General features: G+C 44.8%; 1 protein-coding gene across 2 annotated transcripts in view; it reads left to right on the top strand.

Annotated features, from left to right (window-relative positions):
• The first annotated feature begins 629 nt into the window (after window positions 1–629).
• LEKR1 (leucine, glutamate and lysine rich 1) overlaps window positions 630–20,013 on the top strand; it is a 315,794-nt gene continuing 296,410 nt past the window's right edge. Inside the window, exons 1-3 of one of the 2 annotated variants that reach the window (XM_069727447.1) lie at window positions 630–714; window positions 7,927–8,002; window positions 15,791–16,005. In XM_069727447.1, the coding sequence (XP_069583548.1) occupies window positions 7,955–8,002; window positions 15,791–16,005 (263 nt within the window). In that variant the 5' untranslated portion in view covers window positions 630–714; window positions 7,927–7,954. Of the gene's footprint in view, window positions 715–3,184; window positions 3,275–7,926; window positions 8,003–15,790; window positions 16,006–20,013 lie in introns of those variants that run through there. The other variant, XM_069727448.1, reaches the window with a different exon arrangement.

The raw sequence follows: 20,013 nt of genomic DNA, 5'->3' as shown, positions 1-20,013 counted from the left end.
GCAGAGAGCACAGCAGAGAGCACACCAGAGCACACACCTGGGAGCACACCTGAGCGCGCACACCTGGGAGCACACCAGAGCGCACACCTCAGAGCACACCAGAGCGCACGCACACCAGAGAGCACACCTGACTACACACCTGGGAGCACATCAGAGCGCACACCTTAGAGCACAGCAGAGAGCACACCTGAGCGCGCACACCAGAGAGCACACCTGACTACACACCTGGGAGCACACCTGACTACACACCTGGGAGCACACACCTTAGAGCACAGCAGAGAGCACACCTGACTACACACCTGGGAGCACACTAGAGCGCACACCTTAGAGCACACCAGAGCGTGCGCACACCAGAGAGCCACATGTTCTGAGTGCAGAGCTATAACAACTACATGACCACTGATCGGCATCCTTAGTAAAGCACTATTACATCTGTGGTACTGGCAGACGGAGCAGTGCACAGCACTGATCTTGAGAGACTCCCTCATGCTTGCACTGGCACTCCCTGACTACACCTTCTGACTGAGCCCGATGCCAACCACTGTGCCACTTCCGCCAACCACCACACGCTGCTCTACGCGACAGGGCTCCTCCTCCATAGTGGAGCGTTCTATGTTTTGAACGGCGTATCCATGACTACGGGAGACGCTCAGCCTCAGCACATGGGCTTCTCTTCAGTGGTGTCCGCTGCCGGCGCCGGTTCCGTGACGCACGGTATGTGCATCCGTCATATATGATACACGATCCCCGGCACCGAGCATCACATGGCGGTACAATACATTACACTGCAGGTGGGGGATTACAGCGGCACAGGTCGGGAGACGACGAGGGTTGAGCTGCTTGTCCTAAGAAAGGCACTGAGGTGATTCCATCATTCAACTGCCAAGTGTGTGGGAGCAGCTGTCACTGAGGGAGTGCCCACTCATCTGTCACTGAGGGGGTGCCCACTCATCTGTCACTGAGGGGGTGCCCACTCATCTGTCACTGAGGGGGTGCCCACTCATCTGTCACTGAGGGGGTGCCCACTCATCTGTCACTGAGGGGGTGCCCACTCATCTGTCACTGAGGGGGTGCCCACTCATCTGTCACTGAGGGGGTGCCCACTCATCTGTCACTGAGGGGGTGCCCACTCATCTGTCACTGTCACTGAGGGGGTGCCCACTTATCTGTCACTGAGGGGGGCCCACTCATCTGTCACTGAGGGAGTGCCGACTCATCTGTCACTGTCACTGAATGAGTGCCCACTCATCTGTCACTGAGGGAGTGCCCTCTCATCTGTCACTTTCACTGAGGCAGTGCCCACTCCTCTGTCTCTGTCACTGAGGGGGTGCCCGCTCATCTGTCACTGAGGGAGTGCCCTCTCATCTTTCACTGTCACTCGGGGTGCCCACTCATCTGTCACTCAGGGGGTGTCCACTCATCTGTCACTCAGGGGGTGTCCACTCATCTGTCACTGTCACTGAGGGAGTGCCGACGCCAGAGCATGCTCGAGAAATCTCGAGTAACGAGTATATTCGCTCATCACTAGTGAACATCACTGAGCCACACCGCAACCATCATGTGTATGTACGGCATGTCACACATCACCGAGCCACACCACCATAGCCACATGTATCTATTACACGTCACACATCACCGAGCCACACTGCAACCGTTACACGTATGTACGGCAGATCACACATCACCGAGCCACACCGCCATAGTCACATGCACAGTATGTACTGCGCTTACCACATCGTGAGCCACACTGCCCCGTGTATGTACGGCACGTCACCGGGCCACAGTGATGGTTTTGTTTGGCACAGATCACCGAACTAGGCGGCCACAGTTACGTGTATGTACAATGTGTGATGTATTTTGAACCCTATAATGCGCAGGCGTAATGCACACAGTGGTTCTGCAGTATATCAATATTGCTGTCCGTGTGGCGCTATACCTCCTGACTGTGTGGCGCTATGCCTCCTGTCCGTGTGGCGTTATGCCTCCTGACCGTGTGGCTCTATGCCTCCTGACCGTGTGGCTCTATGCCTGCTGTCCGTGTGGCGCTATGCCTGCTGTCCGTGTGGCGCTATGCCTGCTGTCCCTGTGGCGCTATGCCTGCTGTCCCTGTGGCGCTATGCCTGCTGTCCGTGTGGCTCTATGCCTGCTGTCCATGTGGCGCTATGCCTGCTATCCGTGTGGCTCTATGCCTGCTGTCCATGTAGCGCTATGCCTGCTGACCTTGTGGTGCTATGCCTGCTGTCCGTGTGGCGCTATGCCTGCTGTCCGTGTGGTGCTATGCCTGCTGTCCGTGTGGTGCTATGCCTGCTGTCCCTGTGGCGCTATGCCTGCTGTCCGTGTGGCTCTATACCTGCTGTCCATGTGGCACCATGCCTGCTGTCTGTGTAGCGCTATGCCTGCTGACCGCATGGTGCTATGCCTCCTGTCTGTGTGGCGCTATGCCTGCTGTCCCTGTGGCGCTATGCCTGCTGTCCGTGTGGCTCTATGCCTGCTGTCCATGTGGCGCTCTGCCTGCTGTCTGTGTGGCGCCATGCCTGCTGACCGTGTGGCGCTATGCCTGCTGACCATGTGGCGCTATGCCTGCTGACCGTGTGGCGCTATGCCTGCTGTCCGTGTGGCGCTTTGCCTGCTGTCCGTGTGGTGCTATGCCTCCTGACCGTGAGGCTCTATGCCTGCTGTCCGAGTGGCGCTATGCCTGCTGTCGAGTGGCGCTATGCCTGCTGTCCGAGTGGCGCTATGCCTGCTGTCCTCTCAGTTACACCATCGTAGGGCGCTTTCCTTTGCTTGCAGTCTTTCGGTGGCTGTAGGTGAATAGATCGCCATACAGAGGTACCATAAAGCAGTGCACCGAGCTGACCCAGCCCAGTATTTCTGGCACCGCGGAGCGTCTGGTCCTGCAGTGTCGGCCTCATCATGACATCTACATTACTTGTTTAGAAATTTATGAAAACGAATGAAACACCATTCACCTATTTCTTTCTGACCGCTGGCCACATGTAGCAAAGACAGGGTGGGCTGCTAGAGGGTCAGGGCTGGGCAGTCCAGGTAATTAGGAGATAAGTAATGTTTCTTTTTTTTTTTTTACTTTATATTAACTTCAGCTGTTTGTTAAAAAAAACAACTTTATTTGTTGCCACCATGGCAAGAAGGGTTGTATTGGCCTTTCTGGTTTTGTCCCAAATAGGTTTCAGTGTCCCAACTTCCAGTTTGGAAAGAGAACATTCTGACATGTCTGCTGTACCGCGCTGCTCCTCTCACTGTTGAATTTTGATAGGTATGTGGGCTTTGTATCTTGCAAATCCGCAGGAAGGAAAGGAATTAACCACAAAATTGCTGGTCTCTTGTGGCTTTTTTCCCCCTATTATTCACTGGAAAATTATATTGTCATGCAGTAACCCGGCCAGATGTCTTCTAAGCTGTTTACAAGCATGTATTATTTTATCCTTTTTATTATATTTAAAATTACAACATCCATAACCTTTCATTACAAAGTAAGACAGGCAGGAAGTATTCTTGGTGTCTTCATCATTACTAGAAAAATGTACTATCTAGAGATAGAGGGAGACCGTACCATATGTATGTCTATTACCAGAGAGAACACGGCACTATCTGTGCCTTCATCATCAGGAAGACACAAGCACACAGAACTATCTGTACTTTTATCGTCGTGAAGAGACAAGAACACAGAACTATCTGTACTTTCATCATCAGGAAGAGATAATAACACATAACTATCTGTACCTTCATCACTGGGAAGAAACAAGAACGTAGAACTATCTGTACCTTCATCATCGGGAAAAGAGAGGAACACAGAACTATCTGTACCTTCATCATTGAGAAAAGACAAGAACACCGAACTATGTGTACCTTTATCACTGAAAAGAGACAAGAACACAGAACTATCTGTACCTTTATCATCAAGAAAAGACAAGAACACAGAACTATATACACCTTCATCATTGAGAAGAGACAATAACACAGAACTGTCTGTATCTTCATCATCAGGAAGAGACAAGAACACAGAACTATATATAACTTCATCATCTAGAAAAGACAAGAACACAGAACTATCTGTACCTTCATCATCAGGAAGAGACAATAACACAGATCTATCTGTACCTTCATCATCGAGAAAAGACAAGAACACAGAACTATCTGTATCTTCATCATCAGGAAGAGACAAGAACACAGAACTATCTGTACCTTCATCATCGGGAAGAAACAAGAACACAGAACTATCTGTATCTTCATCATCGGGAAGAGACAAGAACACAGAACTATATACACCTTCATCATTGAAAAGAGACAATAACACAGAACTATCTGTATCTTCATCATCGGGAAGAGACAAGAACACAGAACTATATACACCTTCATCATTGAGAAGAGACAATAACACAGAACTATCTGTATCTTCATCATCGGGAAGAAACAAGAACACAGAACAATCTGTATCTTCATCATCGAGGAAAGACAAGAACACAGAACTATCTGTATCTTCATCATCAGGAAGAGACAAGAACACAGAACTATCTGTACCTTCATCATCGGGAAGAAACAAGAACACAGAACTATCTGTATCTTCATCATCGGGAAGAGACAAGAACACAGAACTATATACACCTTCATCATTGAAAAGAGACAATAACACAGAACTATCTGTATCTTCATCATCGGGAAGAGACAAGAACACAGAACTATATACACCTTCATCATTGAAAAGAGACAATAACACAGAACTATCTGTATCTTCATCATCGGAAGAGACAAGAACACAGAACTATATACACCTTCATCATTGAGAAGAGACAATAACACAGAACTATCTGTATCTTCATCATCGGGAAGAAACAAGAACACAGAACTATCTGTATCTTCATCATCGGGAAGAGAAAAGAACACAGAACTATCTGTATCTTCATCATCAGGAAGAGACAAGAACACAGAACTATCTGTACCTTCCTCATCGGGAAGAAACAAGAACACAGAACTATTTGTACCTTCATCGTTGGGAAGAGACAAGAACACAGAACTATCTGTATCTTCATCATCAGGAAGAGAAAAGAACACAGAACTATCTGTATCTTCATCATCGGGAAGAGACGAGAACACAGAACTATCTGTACCTTTATCACTGGGAGGAGACTTTTGAGCCCGTATTAATACAAAATAAAATACCTGCCTTTTTTGGGCAGCAAAAATAACCTAGTACTATCATTCTTCAGGTCAGGACAAATACAGCGATACCAAACTTGTTTCTTTTATTTTAGGTTAGTGGTTAAAAAAAATCTAAATCTAAATGTTTAAAGAGCAGCATTTGGAGCACGCCCTGCTCGCTGCTTTTACAGGCAGAGGCAGACTGTGTAACCCAGCTGGCATCTGCCGCATGTGCAGCAAGCTGATCTCCTGAGCACGCCCCACACATGTGGACTACGATGTAGACGTGAAGGAAGCATTACTTCTTCCGTCTTTACGTCCCTCCTGCACATGTCCCTCCTGCACACGTCCCTCCTGCACACGTCCCTCCTCACACATCCCTCCTCATATGTCCCTCCTGCACACGTCCCTCCTCACACATCCCTCCTCACATGTCCCTCTTCACACGTCTCTCCTGCACACGTCCCTCCTGCACACGTCCCTCCTCACACGTCCCTCCTCACACGTCCCTCCTCACACGTCCCTCCTCACACGTCCCTCCTGCACACGTCCCTCTTGCACACGTCCCTCCTGCACACGTCCTTCCTACACACGTCCCTCCTCACACATCCCTCCTCACACATCCCTCCTCACACGTCCCTCCTGCACATGTCCCTCCTCACATGTCCCTCCTCACATGTCCCTCCTCACACGTCCCTCCTCACACGTCCCCCCTGCACATATCCCTCCTGCACACGTCCCTCCTCACACGTCCCTCCTCACATGTCCTTCCTGCACACATCCCTCCTGCACACGTCCCTCTTACACACGTCCCTCCTCACACGTCCCTCCTCACACGTCCCTCCTGCACACGTCCCTCCTCACACGTCCCTCCTGCACACATCCCTCCTGCACACGTCCCACTTGCATACGTCCCTCCTCACACGTCCCTCCTCACATGTCCCTCCTGCACACGTCCCTCCTCACACGTCCCTCCTGCACACATCCCTCCTGCACACGTCCCACTTGCATACGTCCCTCCTCACACGTCCCTCCTGCACACGTCCCTCCTCACACGTCCCTCCTGCACACATCCCTCCTGCACACGTCCCACTTGCACACGTCCCTCTTGCACACGTCCCTCCTCACACGTCCCTCCTCACATGTCCCTCCTGCACACATCCCTTCTCACACGTCCCTCCTCACACGTCTCTCCTGCGCACGTCCCTCTTGCACACGTCCCTCCTCACACGTCCCTCCTCACATGTCCCTCCTGCACACATCCCTTCTCACACGTCCCTCCTCACACGTCCTTCCTCACACGTCCCTCCTTACACGTCCCTCCTGCACACATCCCTCCTGCACACGTCCCTCCTCACACGTCCTTCCTGCACACGTCCCTCCTCAAACGTCCCTCCTGCACACATCCCTCCTGCACACGTCCCTCCTCACACGTCCTTCCTCACACGTCCCTCCTCACGCGTCCTTCCTGCACACGTCCCTCCTCACACGTCCCTCCTGCACACATCCCTTCTCACACGTCCCTCTTGCACACGTCCCTCCTCACACGTCCCTCCTGCACACGTCCCTCCTCACACGTCCCTCCTGCACACGTCCCTCCTCACACGTCCCTCCTCACATGTTCCTCCTGCACACGTCCCTCCTCACATGTTCCCCCTGCACACGTCCCTCCTCACACGTCCCTCCTGCACACGTCCCTCCTGCACACATCCCTCCTCACATGTCCTAGATGATAACTTTTCTTCTGTAGATTGTGGGGTTAGAAGGAAGGACTTGCAGTGTACAGCACAATTCAGGCTTCCATGGTGATTAGCTTTTCTTTCTCTAAGCTGTAACTCCTTCTTTGCTTGCCAGCTCCATGAATAAGTTTGGTTGGTGCCCCGTGACCACAGAAATTGATTTTCAGAAAGTGCAAGAGGACATTGGCATTCTGTCAATGTCGGCAGTCACCATGGAGATTGTTCAGTCCCGCTGTAGAAAGGCCGTGCCTCGGACGGACATTACACAATCAGCCGGCCACTTTATACATTTCGCTGAGAAAATAAGTCTGCTCCATAATATATCTGAATAGTATTATATATTATCAGATCGGTCCATCATTTCCGAGAATCGCCAATTCAACAAGTTACGCCACTGCAGCACTGCTTTAACTATATGCTGGGACTTGTAGTCTCTCCTTATGACATAGAGTAACATTAATTATACCACTGTGCGATGTTTCAGTGTTTTACAGCAGAAATAACATTTTTGCAGAATTGCTCACTTTACTATATTGGACAGATATGTATTTTTTAGTTTATTTCAAGTGGTAATGTTTATTATTAATGTCTTGTGGACATGGACGGGGGATTCACAGTTTACTAATAGAATATTCCCTCATTCAGGCGAGGTCAGAGATGAGACAGAAAATGGAAAGCTGACTGCTTGGGAAAAAGAATCTGATTTTTTTTATTATTATTTTTAGCTATAAGTTCTTCGTTATCCTGTGTGGATATTTTGCTCCAATCCCACAGACTTGCCTTACTGATATCTGGTGCTGGGAAAGCTGGGTGAATCTCATCATGACCCAGCAGCCGAAAATGATTCTGTGCTTAACAAAAAAGAATTCCGATTTTCAGATTTTCGGAAGATGCAATTTGCGATAGGAGAATTTTTCTTTGACTTAACCCTGTTGCTGGTTTTATACAGACTATATATTTGATTTTACTATATAGTAACATTATATTGCTGGGAACTGTCTGATACTTTTTTTTTTTTTTTTGTCCTTAGCTATTCACGAACAGAAGAACTTGACGTCATGGAAAAACATGTCCCGATGCATCCGTTACCAGAGGAGATTCAGATGGTAAAATAAACAAGAACCTAACCCTGTGCGCGCCGTCCCGTGCTTACATACACACTCGGCTCTGCTACATACACACTCGGCTCTGCTACATACACAAGCTGTGTCTATAGTAAACTTGCCTGTTACGGAGCGCTGTGCGTTGAATGATCTGACGCGGGCAGGAAAAATATCGGTGAAAGTACGAACGCAGCCATTCGGGGGGGCCCCTTTTTAAAATACCTTTTTTTAACCCTTTCTGTGCTGCTCAGCTTAGAGCGAGCTTGCTCCTGATGGTGTCGACATGTATGCTTATCAAAGAGGATTTCTTGTTAACAAAAGGCTGCCGGATTGTTCGTAAAAGTTTTCAGCGTCCTGAAGAATTTGCCGGTTCAGGGCTTAGATGGTTCATATTTATGCAAGCAAATAGTAAGCGGCGAGTACGAGTCTTCCAGCGCTCACTGCCGTCTAATAATCTGACATCAGACTTGTTAGTGGTCCTGCTTCATGTCAGGCTTTATTTTTATATCATTTAAGGAATCTTTTGTTCAGTTCTGATAACAGCTCGAGGAATACCAATGTAATAAAGCCAGCGCATTTCAGCACAGATGACAAAAGACATCTGTACTCCGCATGTAGGTCAGTCCGTGCGTCCGTCCTAGGACAACGTGTTTCCCAGTACCGTGCAGGTAGACACAGATCCCCCTTCACATTCATCATCTGTTCTGTATCACTGGGAGCTATTGTTCGACGGCTCCGCAGAACGCGCTGCATAAAATACAACAATCAAATAATAAAAACCACAGTGTTCTAATAGCTGGGACCTAAAAAGACGTCGGAGAGATGAATACGGGCTGTTGGAGGTAATGTAAGCCTCTCACTTCTGTGTAGATGTCTAATATCGTAACAATGGTAAATATGTGAGAACTAATTATTTTATAATTGTATCAGTTAAATAAAAGTCAACTAAAAGGTCAAAACTGCCGAATATCTGAAAAGACGAGTGTGCTGCTAAGGCTATTCATCAAGAATCGCCGATATTTCATCGTGTACGATTGTCACATTTTCTTTTCCGTAAAAAAAAAAAAATTTCCATTACAATTTATATTTTGTTCCTTCGGTGGCATCGCACTTATATTTGGGCAGAGATTATTCCAGTGTTCGTCCCGATCGTTCTGTTTCACGAATAGAATGATTGAATTATGAAGCTGCGTTCGCATGTAGCAGATTTGTCACGACTGTCCAATTCATGTTAATAGAAATCCAGAAATCCATGCCGAAACAACCTCAATTACATTTATAGAATAGATTTTCGGTCTAGGATGAAAATGACCTGATGCAGATTGGCACACACACCGGGGATGGCAGAACAGAGGAAATGCTTGGTGATGGGATTGTATCTCCGCAGGTCACTGCTCATTCATTTACCATTTCATTGTCTAGGGACTCCCCTCCTGGGCACTGTAATTGTTATTAGATGTGGTTGTCACTTACTATCTCAGACCAAGGTGACTTAAAAATGTCTACATAAAATATTAAAATAATATTTCCACGCAGGCAATTATTTCTCTTAATGTTTTCCAATGATAAGGTCCTAATATAATACTCTATGATTAAATAATAACTATAAATTCTCCATCTTTGGTTGTAATGCAGAAGGCAAATTTGCAGGTTTCTGCGATACAGAAACGCTGAACCTTTTCATTAAAAAAAGACTACATAGTGTTAACCTTAATTTTTTCTTTTGGACTGGTACGGAGGATTATATATTCTGGAACGGACAGTTCAGTAGAAGTGTTCCTTTTTGAGAAAAGTGGCAGCGCACGAACATAGTGTTCCTCTAATGATAACGTCTTATAACAGCTCATGTTGTCCCCTATTTTTAATAAAATCAACAATGGGTTTCATGTTGGAACTCGCGACATTTTTTTTTTTTTTAAACGTTTCAATAAAAAAAAAGATCATACATCCATCCTTCCTGAGTACATTTTGTATTTTCCATTAACAACAGTAAAATAAATGGCAGAATTATTTGTACTTGACCAAAAGTTAGGATCATCTGAGCGATCACAGTCACTGTGAAATACGTACATGGAGTGAAAATCAGATGCCCATCAAGAGTTTCTAATAACATTAAGGTTTTTCCATTCTGTCTATAGCATGAGTGATTTATACACAGTGTCCCAATGTTTGTCCAACACCGATATCTCCCTACTCCCCCATACACAGGATTGTTGCCTGTGTGGTCTCTGAGCTGCCCGCAGCCAGACTCTTATGTCAATGGCATATCTCCAAGCCGAATATAAGGGTCTACCATTGAAATATCTCCAAGCCGAATATAAGGGTCCACCATTGAAATATCTCCAAACCAAATATAAGGGTCCACCATTGAAATATCTCCAAGCCGAATATAAGGGTCCACCATTAAAATATCTCCAAGCCGAATATAAGGGTCCACCATTGAAATATCTCCAAGCCAAATATAAGGGTCCACCATTGAAATATCTCCAAACCGAATATAAGGCTCCACCATTGAAATATCTCCAAGCCGAACATAAGGGTCCACCATTGAAATTCCAATGACCGGATCCTTCTCTTTTCTGACAGATGATGTTGTGAGGCACCTATTCTCCTTAGATGGTTGGCTGATTCCAAGGAAATTGGCAGGTCCTCCTGACTTTTATCAAAAATGTATGGGGGACCCTAACAATCATGTTCATATGGTGAAGCTGTTTAAGTTGTAATTGTAGAGTGCCATAATATACAGTTAGGTCCATATATATTTGGACAGAGACAACATTTTTCTAATTGTGGTTATAGACATTACCACAATGAATTTTAAACAAAACAATTCAGATGCAGTTGAAGTTCAGACTTTCAGCTTTCATTTGAGGGTACCCACATTAAAATTGGATGAAGGGTTTAGGAGTTTCAGCTCCTTAACATGTGCCACCCTGTTTTTAAAGGGACCAAAAGTAATTGGACAATTGACACCAAGGCTATTTCATGGACAGGTGTGGGCAATCCCTTCGCTATGTCATTCTCAATTAAGCAGATAAAAGGCCTGGAGTTGATTTGAGGTGAGGTGCTTGCATTTGGAAGGTTTTGCTGCGAAGTAAACATCTGGTCAAAGGAGCTCTCCATGCAGGTGTAACAAGCCATCCTTATGCTGCGAAAACAGAAAAAACCCTTCTGAGAAATTGCTACAATATTAGGAGTGGCAAAATCTACAGTTTGGTACATCCTGAGAAAGAAAGAAAGCACTGGTGAACTCATCAATGCAAAAAGACCTGGGCGCCCACGGAAGACAACAGTGGTGGATGATCGCAGAATTATCTCCATTGTGAAGAGAAACCCCTTCACAACAACCAACCAAGTGAACAACACTCTCCAGGAGGTCGGCGTATCAATATCCAAATCTACCATAAAGAGAAGACTGCATGAAAGTAAATACAGAGGGTTCACTGCACGGTGCAAGCCACTATAAAGCATCAAGAATAAAAACGCTAGACTGGACTTTGCTAAAAAGCATCTAAAAAAGCCAGCACAGTTCTGGAAGAACATTCTTTGGACAGATGAAGCCAAGATCAACCTCTACCAGAATGATGGAAAGAGAAAAGTATGGCTAAGGCGTGGTACAGCTCACGATCCAAAGCATACCACATCATCTGTAAAACACGGCGGAGGCAGTGTGATGGCGTGGGCATGCATAGCTGCCAGTGGCACTGGGTCACTAGTGTTTATTGATGATGTGACACAGGACAGAAGCAGCCAAATGAATTCTGAGGTATTCAGAGCCATACTGTGTGCTCAGATCCAGCCAAATGCAGCCAAACTGATTGGTCGCCGTTTCATAGTACAGATGGACAAATACCCAAAACATAAAGCCAAAGCAATCCAGGAGTTTATTAAAGCAAAGAAGTAGAATATTTTTGAATGGCCAAGTCAGTCATCTGATCTCAACCCAATTGAGCATGCATTTCACTTGTTAAAGACTAAACTTCAGACAGAAAGGCCCACAAACAAACAGCAACTGAGAACCACCGTAGTGAAGGCCTGGCAGAGCATCAAAAAGGAGGAAACGCAGCGGCTGGTGATGTCCATGAGTTCAAGACTTCAGGCAGTCATTGCCAACAAAGGGTTTTCAACCAAGTACTAAAAATGAACATTTTATTTAAAATTATTGAATCTGTCCAATTACTTTTGGTCCCTTTTAAAACAGGGTGGCATATGTTAAGGAGCTGAAACTCCTAAACCCTTCATCCAATTTTAATGTGGATACCCTCAAATGAAAGCTGAAAGTCTGAACTTCAACTGCACCAGAATTGTTTTGTTTAAAATTCATTGTGGTAATGTCTATAACCAAAATAAGAAAAATGTTGTCTCTGTCCAAATATATATGGACCTAACTGTAACATCTACCAAGTATCTGCCCAAGTGCTACTGCTAAATAGCAGCTATGGATCTACTACATGCACATGTCGATTGGAACTCATTTAGTGGCCCATGTAAGCAGTCCAACCAGAATACATAGGATGATGTCCTGCCAAAAATGATGATTTTAAAGTCTGCATAAAAATCATCATACCACATAAACAAGCTTTGTTCTCATTTTAAGGGTGATTACCAATTTATTTAGACAGGCTGATAATCAGATACAAACGTTCCTATAAAAGCAAATTTCCTGTTTTTGACCTCCTCAAGTGGACCTTTACTCTGTGACTCTCCGACCAACAGGTCCTATTGTAGTTATTACTTCTGTAGTCACCGCTAACCTCTAATATGTCAGTATAAAATTCAACTTTTATTAGATACTATTAAAATGATACAAATACAATAAATACTCAATAGTGAATAAACACCACCACCAACTTAATAAAAATACATATACAGAGGCACCCAGGGGAGGTGCCTGTCCCTATGTATAACCTATCTCACCCTGCCTGACAGCGGAGGTTGGCACCCTATATCCTGCGCTCTGGCGCCCCCACTCGGCGGCGACTCTCCCTGTCTGCCCAATTGAGCCCAACAGTGGCAGGGGACTGAAAAAGGATACCTAAAGGGTGAGAAAGATAGTTATAAGAAAGATAGTTATAAGGAGATATGCTGTTTGTCTTAGGGTCCTATGACAAGGCTAGCTAGAACTGCTCTAATTACTAGACTAGCTATAGTTTGTTATCTAGAGCTCCACTTCTATTAAGGTACCGTCACACTAAGCGACGCTGCAGCGATACCGACAACGATCCGGAACGCTGCAGCGTTGCTGTTTGGTCGCTGGAGAGCTGTCACACAGACCGCTCTCCAGCGACCAACGATGCCGGTAACCAGGGTAAACATCGGGTTACTAAGCGCAGGGCCGCGCTTAGTAACCCGATGTTTACCCTGGTTACCATCGTTAAAGTAAAAAAAACAAACACCATATACTTACCTACCGCTGTCTGTCCTCCGGCGCTGTGCTTCTCTGCCCTGTGTAAGCACAGCGGCCGGAAAGCAGAGCGGTGACGTCACCGCTCTGCTTTCCGGCTGCCCGGCGCTCACAGCCAGAGCAGAGAAGCACAGCGCCGGAGGACAGACAGCGGTAGGTAAGTATGTAGTGGTTGTTTTTTTTACTTTAACGATGGTAACCAGGGTTAACATCGGGTTACTAAGCGCGGCCCTGCGCTTAGTAACCCGATGTTTACCCTGGTTACCAGCGAAGACATCGCTGAATCGACGTCACACACGCCGATTCAGCGATGTCAGCGGGAGAGCCAGCGACGAAATAAAGTCCTGGCCTTTCTGCCCCGACCAGCGATATCACAGCAGGGGCCTGATCGCTGCTGCCTGTCACACTGGACGATATCGCTATCCAGGACGCTGCAACGTCACGGATCGCTAGCGATATCGTCCAGTGTGACGGTACCTTAAGTGAACTTATGTATATTTGTTTATGTCAATGCTTACTGTATTGATAAATCTTATCGCATGAATGCCTAACTGCTTAGTGAACAGTCCACAGAAGTATAAACGGATATCATAATAAGGACCTATTGTCTATAGATAGATGAAAAAGAGCAGAAGGTAGTTAGAGAGATATCTTATTTTTATCTTATTCCTATTGTACATAAAAGGTGCACTGGACCGGGTATGTTCCCTATAGAAAAAAAGGGGTCAGATGTAGATACCCATAAGGATATACCATAAAACGGTCTAACTACCCAATAATATAGACAGTCAACAATATATATCTAGTAGTAGAAAAAATACTTGATAGTATAAGCAGTTACCAATATGTCTTTAGTGGCATCGTATAAGATTTAATACATAGCCAGCAGGCTCAAAGACCCAAAAGCATAATATATACAAAAGGACAGCATATCCCCTTCTCCATATATAGTAGTGTGATAAACTACAAGCACTGCAAACCACGGTAGTGCAACAAAACCACACTCAACGCGTTTCACCTCTGCTGAGGTTCATCAGGAGTAGATAAATCAAACATAGCCAAAAAGGCTCCACTTTGTTGCAAAACTTGGACAAAAGATAACCAGCGATACTTAGCTTAGCAGCGATATTGGTGAGGCAGGCATGATGACCGGACTCTACGAGACGAAGCATCACAAACAGGGGAGCATCGTCTTGTAGAGTAGCTACATGTACCCATTCAGATGGAGACGTTTATTCTCAGCGAGGTAAGGTAAACGCTCTCATTTTTCATATTTCTAGTGCAGTAATGCAGTTCAAATTTCGTATTTCAAGTTTGTATGTTCTAGCGCTGCAGTGTGCTGCCTTATTTATTTAACTATATACGAGTTGGCGACTCTGGGTTCAGCACCTGTTCACACTTAGTCTATGTTTGGATGTGCAGGTCAGGTTTTTGAAATGTATTCTCTAGCCTTCTGATCGTGCACTCCGCCTTCTAGCCACAGGTGTTTTAATTACAGCAGGTCCAATACCCCTCCATAGAGAGAGTGAATTTTAGTCTAGGAAGAGGTTTCACATGTACCCATTCAGATGGAGACGTTTATTCTCAGCGAGGTAAGGCAAGCGTAGGACCTGGTATAAGAGAGATGCCGTAAAGTGGCTACCAGGTACACATAAAATTGGCCATTTTTATGCGCTAAACGCTCTCATTTTTCATATTTCTAGTGCAGTAATGCAGTTCAAATTTCGTATTTCAAGTTTGTATGTTCTAGCGCTGCAGTGTGCTGCCTTATTTATTTAACTATATACGAGTTGGCGACTCTAGGTTCAGCACCTGTTCACACTTAGTCTATGTTTGGATGTGCAAGTCAGGTTCACTAATAGAAGTGGAGCTCTAGATAACAAACTATAGCTAGTCTAGTGATTAGACCAGTTCTAGCTAGCCTTGTCATAGGACCCTAAGACAAACAGCATATCTCCTTATAACTATCTTTCTCACCCTTTAGGTATCCTTTTTCACTCCCCTGCCACTGTTGGGCTCAATAGGGCAGACAGGGAGAGCCGCCGCCGAGTGGGGGCGCCAGAGCGCAGGATATAGGGTGCCAACCTCCGCTGTCAGGCAGGGTGAGATAGGTTATACATAGGGACAGGCACCTCCCCTGGGTGCCTCTGTATATGTATTTTTATTAAGTTGGTGGTGGTGTTTATTCACTATTGGGTATTTATTGTATTTGTATCATTTTAATAGTATCTAATAAAAGTTGAATTTTATACTGACATATTAGAGGTTAGCGGTGACTACATGATTATATACTCTAATTGATCATGTTTATACTGTGAAATTTAGTTATTACTTCTGGTACATTATCGTGTCCTTACCAAATGTAATAATGCATTCTATTTTCCCAGATGCCGCGTGACGAGACTCTTTGCAAGTATTGTGGTGTTAGTTACCTAGTACTCCATGAATTCAAACTTCTAGAAGACAAAGTTAAGGCCCTGGAGAAAAAGCTCAGTTTCTACCAGGGAAGTGAAGAGCGGGAGAAACGCCTTCAAGGAGAACTTCAGTATCTCCGCCAAGAGCATGAACAAAGCAAGACTGACAGCGAGTCCAAAGCAGAAAGGTCAGGACAAACTATTCATTTTGATGTTTAATTTTAACACATTCATTAATGTAGTTCAAAGCAGAAATGTGGGAAAAACATCAGTTCCTCCTCCTGCCAAAAGCGAACTGCCTTAGCTCCAGCTTACAGCTGAATACTTGTAATTTGGTTAATTTGAATGTGTTAACCGCCCTTCCCTTCCAGGCTAAAATATAGCCCAAATCAGAAAGAGCTATCGTACTGCGTGTGTGAGAAAAGGTCACTGGTTCTTGCGTGGCACCGTGCCACTAACATGGCACAGGGAATTAAACACTAGTTCAGAATTACTTTATTGATGGGCATCCAGTCTTCTGTAAGTAATGCATTAATGGATATGTTGAATGTAGCCATCATGTGCAATAGTACTGTATGATTTAACCCCTTAAGCCCCGAGGGTGGTTTGCACGTTAATGACCGGGCCAATTTTTACAATTCTGACCACTGTCCCTTTATGAGGTTATAACTCTGGAACGCTTCAACGGATCTTGGCGATTCTGACATTGTTTTCTCGTGACATATTGTAATTCATTTTAGTGGTAACATTTATTCGATATAACTTGCGTTTATTTGTGAAAAAAACGGAAATTTGGCGAAAATTTAGAAAATTTCGCAATTTTCCAACTTTAAATTTTTATGCCCTTAAATCACAGAGATATGTCACGCAAAATACTTAATAAGTAACATTTCCCACATGTCTACTTTACATCAGCACAATTTTGGAACCAAAATTTTTTTTTGTTAGGGAGTTATAAGGGTTAAAAGTTGACCAGCAATTTCTCATTTTTACAACACCATTTTTTTTTAGGGACCACATCTCATTTGAAGTCATTTTGAGGGGTCTATATGATAGAAAATACCCAAGTGTGACACCATTCTAAAAGCTGTACCCCTCAAGGTGCTCAAAACCACATTCAAGAAGTTTATTAACCCTTCAGGGGTTTCACAGGAATTTTTGGAATGTTTAAATAAAAATGAATATTTAACTTTTTTTCACACAAAATTTATTTCAGCTCCAATTTGTTTTATTTTACCAAGGGTAACAGGATAAAATGGATGCCAAACGTTGTTGTACAATCTGTACTGAGTACGCTGATACCCCATATGTGGGGGTAAACCACTGTTTGGGCGCATGGCAGAGCTCGGAAGGAAAGGAGCGCCATTTGACTTTTCAATGCAAAATTGACAGGAATTGAGATGGGACGCCATGTTGCGTTTGGAGAGCCCCTCATGTGCCTAAACATTGAAACCCCCCACAAGTGACACCATTTTGGAAAGTAGACACCCTAAGGAACTTATCTAGATGTGTGGTGACCACTTTGACCCACCAATTGCTTCACAGAAGTTTATAATGCAGAGCCGTAAAAATAAAAAATCATATTTTTTCACAAAAATGATCTTTTCGCCCCCAATTTTTTATTTTCCCAAGAGTAAGAGAAGAAATTGGACCTCAAAAATTGTTGTCCAATTTGTCCTGAGTATGCTGATACCCCATATATGGGTGTAAACCATTGTTTGGGCGTATGGCAGAGCTCGGAAGGGAAGGAGCGCCATTTTACTTTTCAATGCAAAATTGACTGGAATTGAGATGAGATGCCATGTTGCGTTTGGAGAGCCCCTGATGTGCCTAAACATTGAAATCCCCACAAGTGACACCATTTTGGAAAGTAGACCCCTTAAGGAACTTATCTAGAGGTGTGGTGAGCACTTTGACCCAACAAGTGCTTCACAGAAGTTTATAATGCAGAGCCGTAAAAATAAAAAATCATATTTTTTCACAAAAATGATCTTTTCGCCACCAATTTTTTATTTTCCCAAGGGTAAGAGAAGAAATTAGACCACAAAAGTTGTTGTGCAATTTGTCCTGAGTGCGACGATACCCCATATGTGGGGGTAAACCACTGTTTGGGCGCATGACAGAGCTCGGAAGGAAAGGAGCGCCATTTGACTTCTCAATGCAAAATTGACTGGAATTGAGATGGGACGCCATGTTGCGTTTGGAGAGCCCCTCATGTGCCTAAACATTGGAACCCGTCACAAGTGACACCATTTTGAAAAGTAGACCCCTTAAGGAACTTATCTAGATGTGTGGTGAGCACTTTGACCCAACAAGTGCTTCACAGAAGTTTATAATGCAGAGTCGTAAAAATAAAAAATCTTATTTTTTCACAAAAATGATCTTTTCGCCCCCAATTTTTTATTTTCCCAAGGGTAAGAGAAGAAATTAGACCACAAAAGTTGTTGTGCAATTTGTCCTGAGTGCGACGATACCCCATATGTGGGGGTAAACCACTTTTTGGGCGCATAGCAGAGCTCGGAAGGGAAGGAGCGCCATTTGACTTTTCAATGCAAAATTGACTGGAATTAAGATGGGACGCCGTGTTGGTTTGGAGAGCCCCTGATGTGCCTAAACATTAAAACCCCCCACAAGTGACACCATTTTGGAAACTAGACCCCCTAAGGAACTTATCTAGATGTGTTTTGAGAGCTTTGAACCTCCAAGTGTTTCACTACAGTTTATAACGCAGAGCCGTTAAAATAATTTTTTTTTTTTTTCGCAAAAATTATTTTTTAACCCCCAGTTTTGTATTTTCACAAGGGTAACAGAATAAATTGGACCCCAAAAGTTGTTGTCCAATTTGTCCTGAGTACGCTGATACCCAATATGTGGGGGGGAACCACTGTTTGGGCGCATGGCAGAGCTCGGAAGGGAAGGAGCACCATTTGGAATGCAGACTTAGATGGATTGGTCTGCAGGAGTCACGTTGCATTTGCAGAGCCCCTGATGTACCCAAACAGTACAAACCCCCCACAAGTGACCCCATATTAGAAACTAGACCTCCCAAGGAACTTATCTAGATGTGTTGTGAGAACTTTGAACCCCTAAGTGTTTCACTACAGTTTATAACGCAGAGCCGTGAAAATAAAAATTCTTTTTTTTTTTTTCACAAAAATGATTTTTTAGCCTCCAGCTTTGTATTTTTACAAGGGTAACAGAATAAATTGGACCCCAAAAGTTGTTGTCCAATTTGTCCTGAGTACGCTGATACCCCATATGTGGGGGGGAACCACTGTTTGGGCGCATGGCAGAGCTCGGAAGGGAAGGAGCGCCATTTGGAATGCAGACTTAGATGGATTGGTCTGCAGGCGTCACGTTGCATTTGCAGAGCCCCTGATGTACCCAAACAGTACAAACCCCCCACAAGTGACCTCATATTGGAAACTAGACCTCCCACTGAACTTATCTAGATGTGTTGTGAAAACTTTGAACCCCCAAGTGTTTCACTACAGTTTACAACGCAGAGCCGTGAAAATAAAAAATCCTTTTTTTTTCCCACAAAAATGATTTTTAGCCCCCCAAATTTTTATTTTCCCAAGGATAACAAGAGAACTTGGACCCAAAAAGTTGTTGTCCAATTTGTCTCGAGTACGATGATACCCCATATGTTGGAGTAAACCCCTGTTTGGGCACACGGGAGAGCTCGGAAGTGAAGGAGCACTGTTTTACTTTTTCAATGCAGAATTGGCTGGAATTGAGATCGGACGCCATGTCGCGTTTGGAGAGCCCCTGATGTGCCTAAACAGAGGAAACCCCCCAATTATAAATGAAACCCTAATCCAAACGCACCCCTAACCCTAATCCCAACTGTAACCCTAACCACACCTCTAACCCAGACACACCCCTATCCCTAATCCCAACTGTAACCCTAACCACACACCTAACCCTGACACACCCCTAATTCTAATCCCAACCCTAATCCCAACCGTAAATGTAATCCAAACCCTAACCCTAGCCCTAACCCGAATGGGAAAATGGAAATAAATACATTTTTTTAAATTTTATTATTTTTCCCTAAGGCTAGGTTCACATTGCGTTAGGGAAATCCGTTTAGCGCTAGCGGATTGCGCTAACGCAATGTCTTTTTAGGTGTCGTGTTTAGTGGTCGCGTTAACGTCCCCGCTCTGGAAGATCGGGGATCGGACCTCGGGCGC

The sequence above is a fragment of the Ranitomeya imitator genome, chromosome 5 (genome assembly GCF_032444005.1).
Source record: "Ranitomeya imitator isolate aRanImi1 chromosome 5, aRanImi1.pri, whole genome shotgun sequence".
Classification (NCBI taxonomy): domain Eukaryota; kingdom Metazoa; phylum Chordata; class Amphibia; order Anura; family Dendrobatidae; genus Ranitomeya; species Ranitomeya imitator.
The sequence above is the reverse complement of the archived record's forward strand: the minus strand, read 5'-3'. Positions and strand labels throughout refer to the sequence as shown.